Source organism: Xiphias gladius, chromosome 15 (genome assembly GCF_016859285.1).
Source record: "Xiphias gladius isolate SHS-SW01 ecotype Sanya breed wild chromosome 15, ASM1685928v1, whole genome shotgun sequence".
Taxonomy (NCBI): domain Eukaryota; kingdom Metazoa; phylum Chordata; class Actinopteri; order Istiophoriformes; family Xiphiidae; genus Xiphias; species Xiphias gladius.
This window is the reverse complement of record NC_053414.1, coordinates 14,351,293-14,369,950: the sequence shown is the minus strand read 5'-3', so window position 1 is coordinate 14,369,950 and position 18,658 is coordinate 14,351,293. Positions and strand designations below refer to the sequence as shown.

The window sequence follows — 18,658 nt, the reverse complement described above, 5'->3', positions numbered from 1 at the left end:
TTTTTTTGTATTGCACGGTCTCAGCTGCAGAGAACAAAAAAAAAAAAACAAAAAAAAGGCTGAAAATCAATTACAAAGGGGCCAGAAGTGCTGGAGAGTGAAGGAGAGAAATGCAAAAGTGTGGCGCTCCTCTCAGCGTTCACGGCCCGGGGAGCGTTAAATGACGAAGCGCAGGGAGGGGGCAGAGGAAGGTGGGCAAAACTAGTCGGAGAGCATTTCAGCAGACAGGCGACAAGATAAACAAAGTCTGTTTTTAACTTTGCGAAGCGATCCGGGCGGAGTCACGTGGAGAAAACGCGGACGGGGAGTGGTCAGGAGAGGGGGTGGGTGCTGGTCCCCTCCGACCAATCACAGCGCAGGAACAAAAAAAATTCGTCCACAGTCATATCTACCACTGACTATATCACTGTAAAATATCCCTCAAAATGTATGGCTTTCTCAGTATATCTATGTTTTTTTTTGTCGTGGCTATGAGGTATTTTGATTGTATTTAATTACCTACCTATACAACCCTGCTTCCCTTCGTTCAAGCTCTGATGTACAATTAAGACTCATTACATCAAACTGTATCAAGTTGGATCAGTTTAACACGATATATGTCCGTTTGTGAAGCCAAACAATGCGTTTTGATTACTGTCTGTTAAAGCTCTATCATGCTCGATTTTATTTTATTTTTATTTTTTTATGCGGGCTGTTGCAAAAAACAGTGGCTGCCGGATGAATGGAAAACTGCAGGTGCTATTACAGATGTTTGCGTGTTCACCTCAACCCCGTCTTTCTAGGCCTTTCTGTGGTTTATTTATTCATTTCGGAGTCAGCCTGTTCAAAGCGGTGCTTGCGCTGTTTGGATGGTGAGCTTTCGCACAATACACCCTCGTGAATTGTATATATAAATAAATAATTGTGGTGTGATGTGGGACTTTTTGAGATGCTGGCATCGTCCTTGTCCCTGGTTTGACTGTACGGTTGTGGACTTATGTATGTTGTTGCATGTCCTCCCCCATCTCAGTCTCTCATTACCTCTCAGATCTCATCTATTTATTTTTTAACAGAATTTTAAAGGAAACATAAACATGTACGTAAGTATTTTTGTCATCCAAATTCACACCACCGGATGGTGCTAAAAACCAGTGCAGCTACGTTTGTTGATGGCTTTGACAAAAATGCCTGCGCACACACGAAGCTCACTTAAATGCTGGGGCACAGTCAGTGTTTTTACACTGTTTTCTCGGCTGCTTTGTCCCCTGAACTGGACCTACTGGTTCCCCTATTCATCTGCAACAGGCTGGATTAACTTGCAGGAGGCCCCCCTCGAGTGCAACCATGAGTTTATGTGCCCCTACCAAACCTCTGGTCCTTTAGCTCTTCATACAATTTGCAACAGGTAAACCTATTGATTGTGAATAAAAAAAATCAGACAAGAGATCAACACATGATGTGATTCTTCTGCTGCCTTTGACCTCTGGAGTGCCAGAGTTTCCCTTCTGTGTTTTGTGGGAAATGCAGACATTGCTGTGTTTTGAAGTAGAGCACCTGTTTCCTCTTGTGCAACATGTTAACCCAAGACTGAAATAATGAAGCTCTTTAAATTAGATTTTGACACAGGAACCCTCTGCAAGATGAGCCTCAAGATTAGGCAATAAAGCAGGACCCACTTTTAGGCCCCTAGTCACGTTAGTAGACCTTGTGCTTTAGTCAAGCCTATTCCCAAGGAAACTTTCGGTTACATTAAACCAGTTGACACACAGCAGATTGTGGAGCTTTTTTCGCCCCTGGAGTTTGGGGACCCGGGTCAATTGCCTGGTTTGCCTGGTTGGTTGTCCAGCCTCGGGGATAATAAGTAATATTTCTGGTGGGGCGGCAAATTATTCAATTTGAGAGGAACAATAAGAACGAACATATCTTGTCGAGGCATACGGCAGCAGTTGGTACATAATAAGTATGTATGACTAGAGGAGACTGTCATTGTTCTCATACTATATGCTGTGAATATCAGCTGGACATAATCACAGATTTCATACTCGTTTTTTCTTCTTGTGGTTTTACTCCAAAAAGTTGAATCATTCAGAGTGAGTGCAGCCTGATGATTCATCCCGAGTCACAGTGACAGCTACTCATGAGTGGGTGTTTGCAGCTCATTCCCTGCCTCAGTACAAGTTAGACATTTGCTGTGTTTCGAAGCAGAACACTGCTGGTACCCCCGGCAACTCCAACCACAGACGTGCATAATGTTCACAAAAGAGCAGACGCGTATTTGGTAGCACTTGTTTAGCATTTATTTTGACACAAAATCCACAGTTTCTGTTGAATACAGTAGCGCAGATGGCGCTGTCCACCATGATAGAATCCCAATGAGCATCAATGAAAAAACCTCACATGGAAGAAACGTAAATGCAACCCCACACCTTCTGAAAAAGCACCAAAAATGTGAAACCAAATATATATTTAAAAATGTTTGGATTTTACATCAGAGTATGCATCGGAAATCTCTATGCTATACACCAAGATACAAAATCAACTTGATATTCATGATGACATAAAAATGTTTGGATATTTATATCAACAAATAGCATGTTAACTAATACCCACAACACTCGACTTTGGCTTCATAATAAGCGACAATGATTAAACACCACAACAACAACAACAAGTCTCTCACACATGCGTACAACACACTGAAGAGCTGCGGGTAGAATTGCACAAAGATACCCTCAAAGAACACCACGTGTTGCAGTAATATTAATCTGAACTATTCCACATACAATCACATACAGATACTGCTATAAATCGTGCTGTCCCATAGCTGCAGGAGTAAGTTGGACAATGCTTTGTTTCCCGGGAGACAAACAGTCTCGAGTTATCTTGAATCAACACAGTTTAATGTTTTGTTTCTTCCTGGCAAACTAGTTCAGCCGTACCACTGTGGGCTCTGTGTGGTTTTTTTTGTTTTGTTTAGTTTTTTTTTTCTTCAATTCATCAATTTTTGGCATTACAAAATAAAGTCAGTACAAATATAGAGTTAATACTATCTTCATAAGGAGAATTAAACAGTCCTTTGCAGTCAAGACTCAGCGAGGTAACAGTCTTTTATCAGGCCTTGGCCTACAGTGGCAATGAGGGTAGAGTTTGGGCATTTTGTCTGTACATACTAGCTGCTATACTAAGCTGAACTAGTTCTATATTCACTGAACTCAGTCTGGCTTCGATGTGAAGACAGAGTCGGGGTAAAACTGGCCCCGGGTTGGGCCTCTCGTGTATTACCGTTATATTCAAGTCACAGAGCTAAACATCCACATTTCTGAAAAAGCAATTTCAAACAATCTTTAAAAAACCCAGAGGGTCATTCAGCAACACTTTCAGAATCTTCAACAACTATTCTGTCCATCTGGACAATAAGAGAATTTTAGCCCTTTTCCTTAGTCGCAACTTTATTTCCTTTCTAAGGTATGTTCTATTGTTTAGTACAAACAAGAAAAACATGTGAATGAATGAAGTTTTTTATATATTACAAATACAACTATGCCCAACCCATATGGATTTAAAATATACTACAAATTCATATAGGCCAGATCCACATTATTGCACTTTCACAATACGGTTTTCTGACCTCCATGTCTACATAAAGATTACTGATTACTGATTAATAGAATACTGTAAAAATATGTACTGTATAATACTGCAGTAATTTATTTAGGCTTTTAATTAAAAGCAAACATAAACACATCAAAATTTTAGAAAAGAAAAACATTGTAATTTTTGAAAATTTACACACAAGAATATTTAAGGGTCTTGTGGAGACATTTAATGTACTGACATTCTTAATTCATAATAGTAAGTACAGCACAAAGGAAAATGGGACTTCCAATATCTCCCCACATATAACATGGTTTTGCTCCTTAATATTATTACCCACCTCAATACGCAGAGGAATAATACCAGTTATCAAATGTGCAACTTAAGATTTTTGGCCCCTGGCTAAACAAAATGTAACATATGAAACAGGGCCAAACAAATACTTTGTTTTCCATGAAATATTTAAAAAAAAACAAAAAAACAAAAAACAAAAATATAACAGAAAATAAAATTTTTCAAATGGAGCAAGGACATACCTTATGTCCAGCTACCATCTATGTGTGGAATAAAAAAAAATACCGTTGCAACTTGGGAAATGGTTGAAAAATCTTTCATGTAACACAGTGGAAGGATGTTTAATTATTTTTATCAAGATGGACAGAGGTGTTTTTGAGGAATCTGGAAATAGCTTAGAATTCTTCAAAGATCGTCCGGTAGTTATCCTTCAGATAAACAACAACACTTAGCTATGTGACTCGAATGTAATGGTAATACACGAGGGGCACAAACTGGGGCTAAAGTAAAACCAGATTATCTGAGTTTGCACTTGGGAGAAACCTTAAGCCAAAGGCATTAAAAATGCTGTGTTATGTACAATCAAGGGCCCCTGCCCAGCACAGCTGACAGATCAGTAATGAAGAGGTAAATGTCTTTTTTCACAACAGTTATTTTCCTGTCAACCAGCATTAACTAGAGTAAGGAAAAAAAGTGTGAATACTATTGCTAAATACTATTTTTGTAAGTCTCACATGTACTGTGTATATTTTATATAGAGACTGCTAAGCACTGCTAGAAAATGTTTGCCCATTCGATGTACGACTATACACAATTTACAGAAAACACACACACACACTCACATAGCAGCATAAAACTATAGAATGCCTAACAGAAAGTCTATTTTCATCTAGGCACCATATACTTTGATTAAAAAAAAAAAAAAGAAAACATACATCAGCTCGAAACCAGTTAAAATGAACATAGTGACTGTCTTTGACTTCAGCCAAAAAAAAATGTACAGCAGCCAAAAGGCTTTTATGTCCAGAGGATGAACAGTCTCCGTCCCCTCTGAGACACGCCTGTGAGTCACTGCACAAGAACTTTGAACAGAGAAGATCGAGGACGTCAAAATGTCCCTCATGAAAAAAACCAAGAAAAAAGAAAAACAAACTGTAATACAAACCTACTTGCACTCCATAGACACACTTTTTAAGGTTCACACGAACACGCGTGATTTGTCTTCGTCAAATAAAGGAATTGTAGAGCTGAATCAAGGCAAAGCTTCCTGCCCACAGAACTATAAATGAGTTGAAAGCACTGCCTTCAGGCATTTGGACAATTAAGTCCGTTTTGCACTGAGCCAAGGACGCAACAAGGTGGCCTCTAGTCGATGAACTACATACATTTGTCTCATAATAATAACTACAGCAAGACAAACGTGTACAAAATGTGATTTGAGACATTCTCTCCTTCTACAACTTGTTCTACTCTTGAGTACATTTTGTACTTAGGATCAATAACAAGAGAATACTTGTGTGCTATTCCCACTAACTAGAGAGACTAACCTCACATAATCCTAGGTAGTACAGAGCATCAATCGAGGGTATCACACTCCGACCACTGAGGCAGAGACCGTTCCTTATCGACGGGCGCTGCACAACTGGACATCAACTGACGAATGATTTTACGTCCAGAAACAGGATCAACCAGGACACGTTTAGAGAAAAGCACTCTAGTGACTCATGTGTTTGGCCACACCAGTAATCAAAAAAGCATCACACTGACTGTGACTTTAAACCCCTCACGTCATACATTTACACCTTGGATGTTTAACAAGCATCACTCAGCTGGGACAGACAATACAATGGGCACTTCATTTCAAAGTGTCTTCTCAAAGCCCACACCTGCCAGTTTGTATTGCCTTGCTGCAGTTTTGGACACTTTTCCAGACATTTTCAGTCAAGCATGATGCTCATCATGCTATAAAACTTCTCAGTAAACACTTAAATGTGTGTGTGTCATATATATATATATATATATATATATATATATAATTATTTTTTTGTGACACATAACCTTTTACATTCATTATCAGTGATGAGATTAGGCTTAAAGTTTCTGCCTTGTAAAAACTCAACAGTCCATCCATGGAGGAATCAGATTTGCATTGCCTTGCAAAAATGGCAATGACCAACCGGGAACATGTTCAAGCACATTACATCCAAAGTCAAAAAGTCAGCTAATTATACAGTATATTCATGTAACAGTCTGAAACAACAATGTATAATCATAGTACCATTGTAAAGCTTTGCCAGCCACACATTTCAATTAATGTTTGCTCCCCTTTTCATTGCAGAAACCACATAAGAAATAATGTATAAAACACACACCCCTTGAATGAGTCATGTTAGTTGCCTTCTGTCATTATTTCTTCTGATAAACAGAGGGGAGTCGGCTGGTGAAAGCAAAAATTCGCCCTACAACAAGATAGAAACTTTCTGAATATTTCATTGATCAACATCTCTGAACTCTTGAGTTCTTCAAAAGTTGGAAGCCAGTAAATCTGGACTATATGACGATTGTTTTCGAGCTCCTCTTTTGCAAACAAACTGTTCCATGATTTTCATTCATATACTCCTAGAATTTTTTTTTTTGCCCCATTTAAGAAAATGTGATTGCAAATGCTGATCAAACTGCTATACTATATAAGGCAGTGGTTCCAAACCTTTTTGCCGTATTACCCCTTAAATTGAAAGAATATTTTGTTGATATCCATCATACATTGCATATGTAATAAGTTGTGAGCAGTTCCACCAAAGATTGATTTTGGCTTCTCAGATTCTTTAATTTGAATGATCTTTAATTGTGAAACTATCCATTATTTCACATAAAAAAAGCAAAGATTAGAGAAACATCAGAAAATTAACATGTAATTCTGTGCAGCAGAACTATGTTTTCTTTTTTTTACACTGTTAATCCTCTTTTGACCCTTCTGATTTATCTTTAGACCCCTTTGAGGGGTCCTGACCCCGTGGTTGGGAACCACTGACTATGAGGGATTTCATTGCAAAGAGCAAAAATGCTATTTTAGCAATGTTGCGTCTTGCAGAGAAAAGAGGGATAGCAAGTAAACAGTAGAGGGATGTTGGTATGTTGACACTCAGCCACTTGTAAAAATGCATTTGGTTAGTATGTGGGAAGATGAAGGAGAAAGAGAAAGAACAATTCATTGGTATTTTAATCACTTTAGAGAACAAGATATGCCGACTCCACAAACCAAATTAAACTAACTACAAAACATGACTTTCAGCTGTAGGGTTCTCATTTGAACTAGAACACAGAGAAAACACATGGATTTCTTTCTCATCCTGTCCCTTGGCCTGCAACCAGAAAGACCTGCAAGACTTTTCTTAAGTGATTCAACTTTTCACCTACTAGTCTTGATCTGTAAGGATGCCATACAGCATAAACATCTTACTTTTTTCCCCACTTGTTTGACTACAGCTCACTGGCTGTCAGCCCACGAGGACTCCACAGTGATGATGGCCTCGCCTGTCTACTGGATGACACTGGAGGACGAGGAGACGTGGCCATGCTGCTCAGCGCAGGCATCCAGGAGTGGTGGCTGCCCGCTGGCCTTCGCTCGGAGGGAACAGTCCACGCTGTCACGCAGCACGTCTGCCTTCTCCTGGCGCTTCACAGCCTCTTTCCCTCCTTTAACAAAATGCCCCTTCTGCAGTTCCTCGTCCTCTTGTTCCTCTCTCTTCACGTGGCAGCGACATACCTCAATGCCCGAGTCACCGGTAAGTCGCCGATGCCTGAAGTGATCCTCCTCGTCATCTTCCTCTTCCTCCTCTTCTTTTTCTCGTTTCTGCTCTTCTTTGCTGTTGCAATGTGTGAAAACAGCCACATTTGAGGAGAAGAGTGCCTGTTTAGGGGGACACGGTGTGGGCCTGAGTGTTGGACCATGAGGTGAGGCCTCTTCTTCTTTCTCTTTCTGAACAGCCATGGCTCCAAGCGGATTTGAGAGGACAAAAGGACGGACTTGACCAGGTGGGAGGGAAGATAACAGGATAAGGGGAGAAAGTGGGAGGCGAGAAGGGTGTGAAGGAAGGGAGTGTAAAGGAAGAGAAAGTGTTGGAGGCGGAGGTGAGACTCCTTCGCTGCCATTAGAGGAACGTCTCTGCACAGGTATGACATCTGGAGCAGCCACGGGTATAACATCAGGTGGAAGCTGTGATTGAGGTGGCGGGGAGGGCGTTGGTGTGAAGGTGGCCCCAACCCTTGGTATGACTGCACAGTCGCCCCCTGCTTCACTGGGTGTGGAGATGCGGCTGCTGTCGTACATCTCATCTGTTACCTGGACAGAGAAGGAGGTGCTCGAGGGGGAGGTGAGGGAGCACGACTCGCAGGAGCAGCTGGTGTAGTTGTCAGAGCTCTGGGAGGAAGTCAGGCCACTGGGGCTGGGGCCCAGGTAGGGCGGACAGGGGTGACGGTGGTGGTGATGATGGGGGAAAAAGGAGCTAGGACCCCCAATGGCACCTCCCTGCAGGGCAAAGACAGAGCTGTAAGGCGGAGGAGGTGTGCTGGGCTGTGCAGCCACCTCCTCGTAGGAGGGCAACTTGAAGGAAGCCAGAAAACCTGCGACAAAAGAAACATCAACTCAGATGTGGCATCTGCTCCCTTGCTTACTAAGATAAGGCTGTCAAGGTTCTATATTTTTATAATTGTCAACAAATCACCTGAAAATACTAAAACATACAATAAGTTAATCCTACTAAGAAGCCTGATATACCTTATTCCTCTTTGCTATAGACCTCCATTGTTGTCCAAAAACTATTAAGAACACATCTAGAAGCCATACTGTTGCACTGGGCGTATTACTGTATTACTGTTTTACTCCTCAGCTGAAAATAGTCCCCAACAAACCTACCATTTCATGTTTTTTAGTTATGTTTGCTAAAAAAAAAAAAACTAAAAACAGCGCAGCTGTTTTACCAAACTATTTAGTGATTTTTTTAAATGAAGCTATATATTTGTAACCGATTTTTAAGATTTACATCTTCAGAAGACACAAATGGGCTTGGGGTTGTGTGGCTGATAGTGACAGGCCGTGGAAGTCCGCAATTACTGGGAGACAAACTAGCACACTGCAGGTTTTGGTCTCTTCGTGGAACTTGTTCACGATAAGAAAAATGTAGAATAACACCAGCCTTATTCTTTAACACTGAAATAGCAAATGATGCTATTTTTCTAGCATCATGTGTCCATCAGAGTTGGGTTTTTACACAACTGTGTTTATTATTAAGGAGAATTAGCAAAATAGGACCAAGGATGTACTTGAAATATATGCTCTCTAACTGTTCTTTGTGGTATGGGTGGTCAAAATTTTTTTAAATTTCCTAATTTCCTAATTTATTTTCTATGTAATGGAAATCAATTATCTAATACCTCTGTTGATGTAATATGGTTGATGTAATATTATTGTAATATTAAATATAATTTTATTGTGTTTGGTGAAATATCGATATTGTCTCATTGGGTGAAAATTAATGCTTTAACAATAATATGTACTGTGTGCAGTTTAAGTGTAAGCATTGTTACTTGTACTGTTTTTATTTATATGAACCCAAGAGGCGCTTTTGCAGAGGTAAAAACTAATAAAACAACCAAAGTGAAGACCCATCTAAATGTAGGTGTGCTTAAGTTCAACGTGCAAAATCTGGGAAAAAAAAAAAAAAATGGTTTCAAGACATAAAAGAGACTGTATATTTAAGGGTATTCAAGACCCAGGTACCCTAGAATCTTTTCAGACTCTGCCGCTAACCTGGCTGTAGAACTACACTTAAAAAAAATAAATATTTGAGATGAAATACACATACTGAGATCCAGCATTGAGGAAGGGTAGTTGCAGGCTCCATTATAGGCGATCAGATTGATCTCTCTCTGTCTCTGCTGCTGTTGGATTCTCAGTTTGGCCCGGCGGTGGCGGTAAGCACAGAAACAGCTGAAGAGGATCAGCACCGTCCACAGAAGCCAGAACCCTGAAGAAAACAGCAAATGAACCCAACGTTTATCATTATGAAAACAAAAAAAAAGTTCTGTCATTTTATCTGAATTACATCGCTCAGCTACTCAGATTACACAGTGGCATAAACTGTTATAAAAAGACAACATCAGTGGTTTGGGACATTTTACCCTATAACATACAAATTATTGACATTGTCCATTTTCCAAAGCATATCCTACGACTTCAGATTTATTTCCTTGCCTCGTTTGCATTCATCTGACCCCGATATCAACTTTCGGACGGCATACTTGAAGCAGGTAATTAATTCCAGTTAAGAATTTGCTGCTTTTATTCTTTTTAAAACCATGGGTATACACATTCTGACAAGTCTTCCGGTTGGAACATTTAAGGATAGTGCATGAATGCACTGGTTTTTAAGTAGCTCACAGTTGTAGGAGTGGCAGATAAATCATTTGATATCAATGTAAGCATTTACTTAAACCTTTAAACTTTATCTGTAAATGTCCAGTGTTGTATGATACTGCGATCTGACCAAGAAAAACTTCAAATTCAAATTTAACTAGATAGCATTGGAATATTTAGCCTGAACATACACAACTGTGTAATGTTATTCCTAGTGGAGAAAATTTAAAATCTTTATCTATAGCAGCATTTTAGTTTGAGTTTCGTCTAAGGTTAAAATTAAACAAATCACATAAAAATAACAGTAATGTACACAGAGAGGGGAAAAGCCCAAAAAAAGCTTATTCATTAAATATACTGTACCTAAATGTTATATAGCAATATTCCCAACAATATTCATAAGCTGTGAGTAAAAAAAGAAAGTCATACAACAGCGGTTTAAGTCTTTTTGAAACAAGACTTTAATGAAAATGTATTTTTAACCAAATGGTCGTCAGAGTTCCTTAAGTTAAAATACCGCCATCGCCTCAGGACCCTGTCCACAGTGACAAAGTGGTCAAGAAGTCAGTCAGTTGACTCACACCAGAGTTCATAATAGTAGGTACAGCAGCCTGTCTCTCCGCAGCAGTGTCCTGTTTCACACAAGTAACCGGGATTGTTGTTTACTCCAGGACAGTACTTGGGGCTGAATACAGGCTGGCTACCTGAGCCCGCGTGCTGCTTCACCACCTAGTGGACAAAACACCACATCAAAATATAACCACAGATGAAATAGTATTCCTGCAGGCAGATAGTTGTTACGGTTGTTGTGGCTATGGTTTTCCCTTTGAGACAGGCCACAGGACGAGTGTGACAGTTCATTCTCGACCTTGGCAAAAATGAGTTCGGCAACAAAATCTTAACTCAAGGTCCACTTATTAGCTTTTCTTTCACAGCTTTTAACCAGATGATAAAGTCAAGAAAGAAAGGGAGGCCATTAACATCTGATGCCAATCTTCGGACAGGGACAGGGGTTACAAACTCCCCCTTTATACGACTAATCACCTGTAATCACCTGACTGAATTTTCATACTTCGGTCACGTTCATGACAAACGAGCAAACTCCATCTGCTGATGAAAACCATGGGAGACAGTTGAAAGCTCCAGAAAAAGCTAGTAGGTGGATCTTAAAACCTCACTTAGCTGTTTGGTTTTTTCGGCCACTTGGGGAGAGCTCAACAAGCCATAAACACGACACTGACATTTCATCACTGTGTTATTGTGGTCACGTTAGCAAACATTTGCATATTTACACAACAAGTAGACAAAGTAACATTAGCATTCATTCGGAGTCGTATTAGTATCCATCCACTGGGTCTAATATTCAGTCTGTTTTTGTCTCCTTCTGAGAAGATAACCTTGCTCTGTAGCTATTAAATGCTCCACTATGTTCACCAGCAAATCAATAACTGTGTCCGTCTGCTGTTTTGCTGCGAAACGCTGTCTGCTGCAGCTACTGACACGGTTGGAGTGAGCCTGAAAGTGAACCAACGCTGTACAGTTGCAGGCCGCAGAGCCAAAGCGATACAGTGAAAGCTGCTAAAACGCTTTGTAGAGGGTGATAATTCTCTACGGGTTCCTTCCTATGATTTACAGGTTAAGGCTAAATCAGCCCAAACAAATCTCACACCTTATTAATTGCGATCCCGTCAGCCTCCTTCTGAGAAACGGCCACCTAAAAAAAGAAATGAAAAGATGTCTGTGAATGTCACACTTACATCTTAGTCATTAGCAAGTCACCGTGAAGGACACAAGCAAGTGAAGAACTAAACCCAGACATTAATTAATCATATCAAAATAACTCACAATAATAATGCAGCAAGAAGAGGCTGCTAAATCTGTTATGCACATAGATACGACACATGAGACTCTGAAGTGCTAACAAATAATTATGCATTGCCATAGCAACCACTGTGGTTACGCTTGGAGGCTTTTTTTACTCATGTTGACAATGTTTTAAATTGTCCAGTGGCGTGGCGTGTTGAGTTGTGGTTCAAGGTCGAGCTCTCTACCGTAGCAGCTTCAGTGCCGTCCAGCCCCTGCAGGGACATGGTCATCTGGTAAAAGACAGAGACGCGCAATGGTTAGGATTGGAGCAGTTATCTAGGAAGAGAAATCCGACGATGCAAACGGCAAGAATAAACAGAAGACTGGCACTACGTGTTTCAACTGACAAGGGCACATGCTTCACGAGAAACAAGTGACACTGGGTTTTCATTCTAGTGATGGAGCCTGACAAAAAAAGGCCACTGAAGGACTATTTTCCAGTCTGGAGACGCCGGCTGTCACACACTCCTGGTCCTTCAAGGAGCTGGGAAGGTCAATGGCTTTTTAAACAAACCTATTTCTCCTCCTTCTCCTGGGTGGAGGTAGCAGACAGAAGGCACCAATTCCCAAACACCCTGTATGCTCTCTACGTCTCTCTTTCCTCTTTTCTTTCAAACGCATATCCACATGCAAAACATACACCTCTAAAATTGTGATTACTTTAACCGGTGCAGTTATATTCATTACTGATTTTTTTGTTTTGTTTGTTCAACCAACTGACTGTTCAGTATATATAATATCAGAAAACAGAGAAAAACTCCCAAGCACAAGGTGACATTTTGAAACTGCTTGTTTTGTCTGAGTCCAAAACTGTTGTTACAAAAATTCATTTTACAATGATTTCAAACACAAAATTTCAACATTTGAGAAGCTGAAATTAGCAACTTTTTTTTTTTTATTTACATTTTTGTTTGATAAATAAACCAATTATCTGTTGATCACCTAATCAACAAAGCATTCCAGCAATAAAAAAAAAGCAACATATGTATGAAACATCTTTTCATTTTTAAAGAATATTAACTTTGCTCATGGGAGTGTAGCATTTCAGCAGGCAGTAAAACCCTCAATTATCACGCAGACTGTCCCACCTATAAGGATGGAAGCTAGCACAGAGGCATCCTTAGTGAATGATCACATAATAATTTGTGTCCAAACATGATCTGCAGTGGTAATGAATACTAAAGCGTATGTACTCAAGTGCAATTCTGTCACTGTTCAGATTTCAAAATTCATTGTGTCACTCACGCCTCTGTAAATGCCACACGGGCCCACTGGGAGTAAAAAGAAGAAATGTCTGTCTGTGTGCTGCTGGATGTGGGGCCACTGTCAAAAACAATGTGGAGACAATGGGGGCTCGCTACCTTATTTAACACCGGGCCTGCAGTCATGTAAATGAGACCTCTTTTGTTAACAACTCCTCGTGGGCCCTAGACAGCAGTGCACGTGTGTGTGTGTGTGTGTGTGTGTGTGTGTGTGTGTGTGTGCATACACAGCTATTAACAGAGAATCAGAGAGATCAAAGAGAAAAGAGTACAAATCTGTGCAAGCATTTAATGACAACTAATGTCAGCACTTGACAGTTTTCGATACTCTGTGCGACAGACACATTTTGGAAGATACCAAAAAAATTACAGAGGTTTGATACCGAGCTCTAAGTTCTGCAGGAGACAACCCGGGGGGCGATCCTTGTTTATTTCAAGATTTAAGATGATTTAATATTTGTTGTTTGGTATTTTTCCATCTACTTTGCTACCGCCAATTACAGATAAATAAGAGATCCTGCAAACTGTGTGTTTCTGATATGTGCAGACCACTAGATGTGATGTAGCAACAAAGCTCAACAGATAAATCCTGCCGCATATCCAACTGTCAAATTCAACCTCAAGTAGTTCATAACCAAGTTTCGATACTGTTATGAAAGTTGGAGTCAAGAGGAGAAATGTTCCGGTATCAGTGATGTCGGCCTGACTTCCTGTGGTAAGCCCACCACGCAGCACTGAGTGCACACACCGGTGTGGGGAGATCATTCGGGTTCACCACAATGACTAACCCAAAGGACTCCACAGCATGGCAAATAATGTCACCACGGAAGGGAAAAAGTAGATTTGCGGGATGTATGGTGATATGCAAAATTCTGTAAACTCCCACAAAAAGACTATTTAATGAATGATCAAAATGGTACACTTCACTGTTGCCAGCTGCAAGTTGGTGACAGGAGTGTGACAACCTGCACAGAAAACCTTTTATCTGTAGTAGTCAAGACTATGACCGAGGATGTTAAACCTTAATACTGTCATAAATATTTATTAAGGTCAGGTCTCACTCTTTGATTCTGAAGTAAACTGCTGTCAGCGTGTGCGTCGGGGTGTGACTCACTGTCACTGTCAGACTGAATTCAAGAAAGACAGGGCAACACTTTCTGCCACTGGGTTGCCTCTACAACAACATTAGAACCAATTTCTTAAGAAAAAAAATTCACCACACTCTTCGACCAAAACAAAATAGAATATTTACTTGGAGAAAGAAAAGTTACACTGCCATGGAGGCAACCATATTTTGTATGTGAGAACACGTCGGAGCCAACAACAATTCAGCAGTACATGAAACTGTACTGAACTCCTTCAAAATCTTCCTACATCTTTAATGTTAATTGAGCTGTTCGACTATATCTGACTTCATCATATTTATATTTGTTTGCAATCCCGCGTAGTACTACGTCAACCATTTGTTAACTGTTCTTCCTTACTTTCTGAATTCTTAGGCTTAGATCGTAAAATGTAGTACCAACTGCTTCGGCAGTATTATACTTAATTATGCCAACGTTGCAAATGTGAATTCAAGAGTCGAAAAACGTTACGTTACTTTTTAGCTGTTTAATATGTGACAATGACTGGATGAAAACAGAGGTATCCCCGAGTACTTTTAACATACATCTTACATGTATGTTGAAGCCACTGAAGGATACTTCTGTGTACTTGAGTCCTTTCAGCAAACACATCCGTGTAAGCCATGTAGTTTTCAGCGGTGAGTAAATACAGTCGTGTGAGCCTAAATACTTTCAGACAACAGGCCTGAGACAAGAAAGCATCATCCTCAGTGAACCAGCAGACCCCTGAATCAGCAGTATGCTGATCTTCCGCTGAACAAACAACTGTACATTAGATTTATGAGGCTAGAAGGGTCTGGCCCTTAAAGCTCTTTTAATCACGCCTGCATAAATTAGGGTTAAATCCTTGGGGTATTAATACAGGTTTTCAAGGCTGGAAACAAGGGCTCAACTTAAAATGTAATTGCAGAGTCCGCAAAACAAGTCAGTAAGTCACAAACTACCACTGAAATCAATAATATCTAACATATAACCTAATATTCCCAGAGAAGGTTGACTGTATCCCTGTGTCCTGTCAATTTAGAAGAAGATTTTAGTCGACTTTGTAAATTTTGAAGTATTTGTAAAACTATTTCATGATATTCTGGATATTTTGTTGTGCCTCAGTAGGCCCTCACCTCTACAACTTATTGTTAGATGTTTTGCATTGATCCCAGCATCACAGACAGTCCACTCACTACAAACAGTCAAAGAAGAACCATGCCTGACTGACTTTACTGAACACAAACCGTTTGATGCAGTGGTGCAAAAAAAAAAAAAAAAATGCAGCTACTGTCTCGAGAAATAAGTCATGAGATGAGGAAAGGAAAAGACAGATGGTTACAGAACAAGTTAGGGCGACTGTTTGCCAACATAAAACAACAACGACGACGACAACAACAACAAGGAGAAGAAGAAGACAGGCCGAGGGAAGCATGTTGCTCTGCAGAGCCACTGAAGCCCAGCTGCTGAAAGCAGTGTGTGTATCACAGGGAAGCTGTGCAGTGCATTACCTCCTCAGCCTTCAACCCGTGGCAGAATGTCAACTCTTTGTCAGGATCCATGGCCAGAGCTGGAGCTAAACAAGGGGAAATGGAGATGCAGAGGTGGGATGTTATTCTGTCAAACTCCCATCACCGCTGTCCCACTCCACACACACGGCGGCCTCCCCGTCCGCCATTCCCACGGACGGTCGGACGGATGCGCCTCCCAGACTCCGCTCCGCACACCGGGCACCAGCGCCAGACACCCGCGGAATATCACCGTGCAGACGGCTGTGTCGTCGGCTCTGTTTTGCTGTGGTGGGGTGTAAAAAAAAAAAAAAAAAAAAAAAGATGTTTCACTCTTTGTTTTCGCAGAGAGGGTCGGAGCTGTGCATGATGTCATGCTTCTCCAGCCCCCAAACTACTTGTACGGGAGCGCTGCGGCTTTGATTGGCCGGAGCTCCCAGCAACAGCCGCGCAGAGGCGGCTTCGGCCGGGCTCTGTTCGCGCGCCGCGGCTCTAACAACCGACCGCCGGCCGTACAACCGCGACGCGCGCGTGTGCTCTTGTAGTTGCGGCGAAACACAACCGTGCTATTCCGCAACACGGGCTGTGTTGCAGGTTAGCCAAAGGTTAGCCACGCGGCCGGTTTTTTCTCAGTGGTGGTTTGTATGAGCCGGGAATAGCCCACCTGCATCAGACACGAGTGAACAGGCAGCAGAAGTGTGTAGGGTGAAAGTACTTGCTGTATATACTATTACCCACTGTGTCCTCAAGGCGTTGAATTATTGCTGCATTATATGCAAACCATGTTTTGAAGTAAATAAATAAATGAGCTTTGTATCAGGTTTTGTATTTATTTCAAAATTTAACTATAATTACCTGAAATGCACAAAAAGTAGTGCCACTACATACCTGATGGTGACACCTAGTGATTTATTGGTGGTTAAGTGACACTATAGACATTTTATATGAATGTAGTGGATGTCGGCCATATTAGAAAACAAATCTCAGCCATTACATCTCCTTATGTTCTTTCATTGTATTATATTTTTTTTTACAAGATGTTAATCGTCCATGAATCCTAAAATGCATTATTTTTCCACAGAGTTTGGTGTGAAGACAGTAAAAGATGCTGAAGTCTTTGTGGGAAGTGGATTATGTATGTAAAGGGTGAGGCTTCGGGGATTTGAAGCTTCACTCTGATTCAGTATTGTTGGTTAAATAATGAATATAACACTATAGATCTTTGATATAAGTGTAGTGGATGTCTGCCACATTAAAGAAAAAAAAACACATCTTAAAGATTATATCTCACAACGTCTTCCCAATATATAATATTTCTACCTGGTGTTAATCACCCATAAACCCTAAAATGCATTATTTTTGCATGGGGTTTGGCGTGTAGACTGAAGATCGTAAGATCTTTGTTTTTGAACCGGGCTACCTTTCCTAACACTTTGCTAGGAACACCAGGTAACCACGTCTGGTTTGTTACCTGATGATGCCATATGAAAGAAAATACTTCTGACCATCTTTTATTTTATATATTTCCAAAACCTAAATATGTAAATCTAATCATACAAATTTTAACAGAAAGGGAAGAAACTGCACTTTTATATTAGCTAGCTAGCTGTTAGCCGTCAATGCTGTAGCCATAACTGTCAAACAACTTTCAACTTAGCTACAGGCTGAAGGCCATACATCCAAAGCAGGACTTTGCTTGCTGTAGGTCTCTGTGTACAGACAGTCTAGCCTGCGGTGCTAAGCTAATATGTGCTAATAAACCATTAGCATGTGCTTATTATGACAAGCTTTGGGGGTTGTTGTCATCATACTTGACCTTAAAAGTCGGTACCTTCTCGTCCTGGACCGCTGCTCTGTTACTAGTCTCCTCTTCGGGTTTCATTTTAACTTAAACTCCTCATCAATTTACATGTTAAAATTAGGGTTCACGTTGGTGCTAGGCATCAACAAGGCAGGTCCAGTTGACGTGGGATCAGGTCAGTCCTCGGTACCCTTCTTGGTGGGGATCCCTGGGCTCCTTGTTGGGGGGCCTCTTTTTATTTTTGCCTACAATATTTAGAACATATCGTTGACAACGTAGAGCAGGGGTCACTGATTAGGTTCAACAATTAAGCATGGGCAAGTTCTGTGAGGAGGCCAACATGGTTTTACAGGTGTGGTGGAGATGTTTATGTTTCTCTAAAGAATAACAGATTTATAAAACTGGTTGTTTTATGGTTGAATTTGAGGGCAGATGTCATTTTTCCCAATAGCTACTAAGTGCTAACAGAGTTACAGCTGTTCTACTACTGTAAAACTCATTTGGCAAAAAAAAAAAAAAGACACATATTAAGGCTGCAACTTACTATTATTTTAATTATCGACTCATCATCGAGTGATTATTTTCTCAATTGATTGAGCTTCGTTTTGTCTATAAAATATAAGAAAACAGTGAAAATCCCTCACATTTTAGAAGCTGGAACTATTGAAAGTTTGCCACTTATGCTGAAAAAAAAAGACTAAAATGATTATTCAATCGACTAATCAATTAACTGACTAATTTGCAGCTCTAACTGAGGTACACAAATGTATGCTTTGTGTTGCAGTACGAGATTTAAAATGTATTTGACAGAATTATTTACGGTTTAATGAAAA

At 40.4% G+C, this 18,658-nt stretch overlaps 1 protein-coding gene across 2 annotated transcripts; it reads right to left on the bottom strand.

Moving 5' to 3' along the window:
• Nucleotides 1-5,950: 5,950 nt before the first annotated feature.
• On the bottom strand, nucleotides 5,951-16,315 carry LOC120799716 (proline-rich protein 7-like). Of its 2 annotated transcripts, XM_040145019.1 has the most exons (6): nucleotides 16,028-16,315; nucleotides 12,334-12,378; nucleotides 11,952-11,996; nucleotides 10,864-11,011; nucleotides 9,732-9,893; nucleotides 5,951-8,490 (listed from the first exon to the last, which is right to left on the bottom strand). In XM_040145019.1, exons 1-6 carry the CDS (start codon nucleotides 16,076-16,078, stop codon nucleotides 7,406-7,408), a joined length of 1,536 nt encoding a protein of 511 aa, XP_040000953.1. In that variant the 5' UTR covers nucleotides 16,079-16,315; the 3' UTR covers nucleotides 5,951-7,405. The 2 variants fall into 2 exon arrangements, with proteins under 2 accessions (XP_040000953.1, XP_040000955.1); XM_040145021.1 differs by lacking the exons at nucleotides 12,334-12,378; nucleotides 16,028-16,315 and adding an exon at nucleotides 12,128-12,320.
• Nucleotides 16,316-18,658: the final 2,343 nt, after the last annotated feature.

Coding starts and splice junctions, on each gene's coding strand:
- LOC120799716 (XM_040145019.1), bottom strand. CDS start 16,078: ATGGATCCTGACAAAGAGTTGACATTCTGCCACGGGTTGAAGGCTGAG. Junction 11,012..11,951: donor ACGGGATCGCAATTAATAAG/GTGTGAGATTTG, acceptor TTTGTCCACTAG/GTGGTGAAGCAGCACGCGGG. Junction 8,491..9,731: donor TTCCTCAATGCTGGATCTCA/GTATGTGTATTT, acceptor CTTTTGTCGCAG/GTTTTCTGGCTTCCTTCAAG.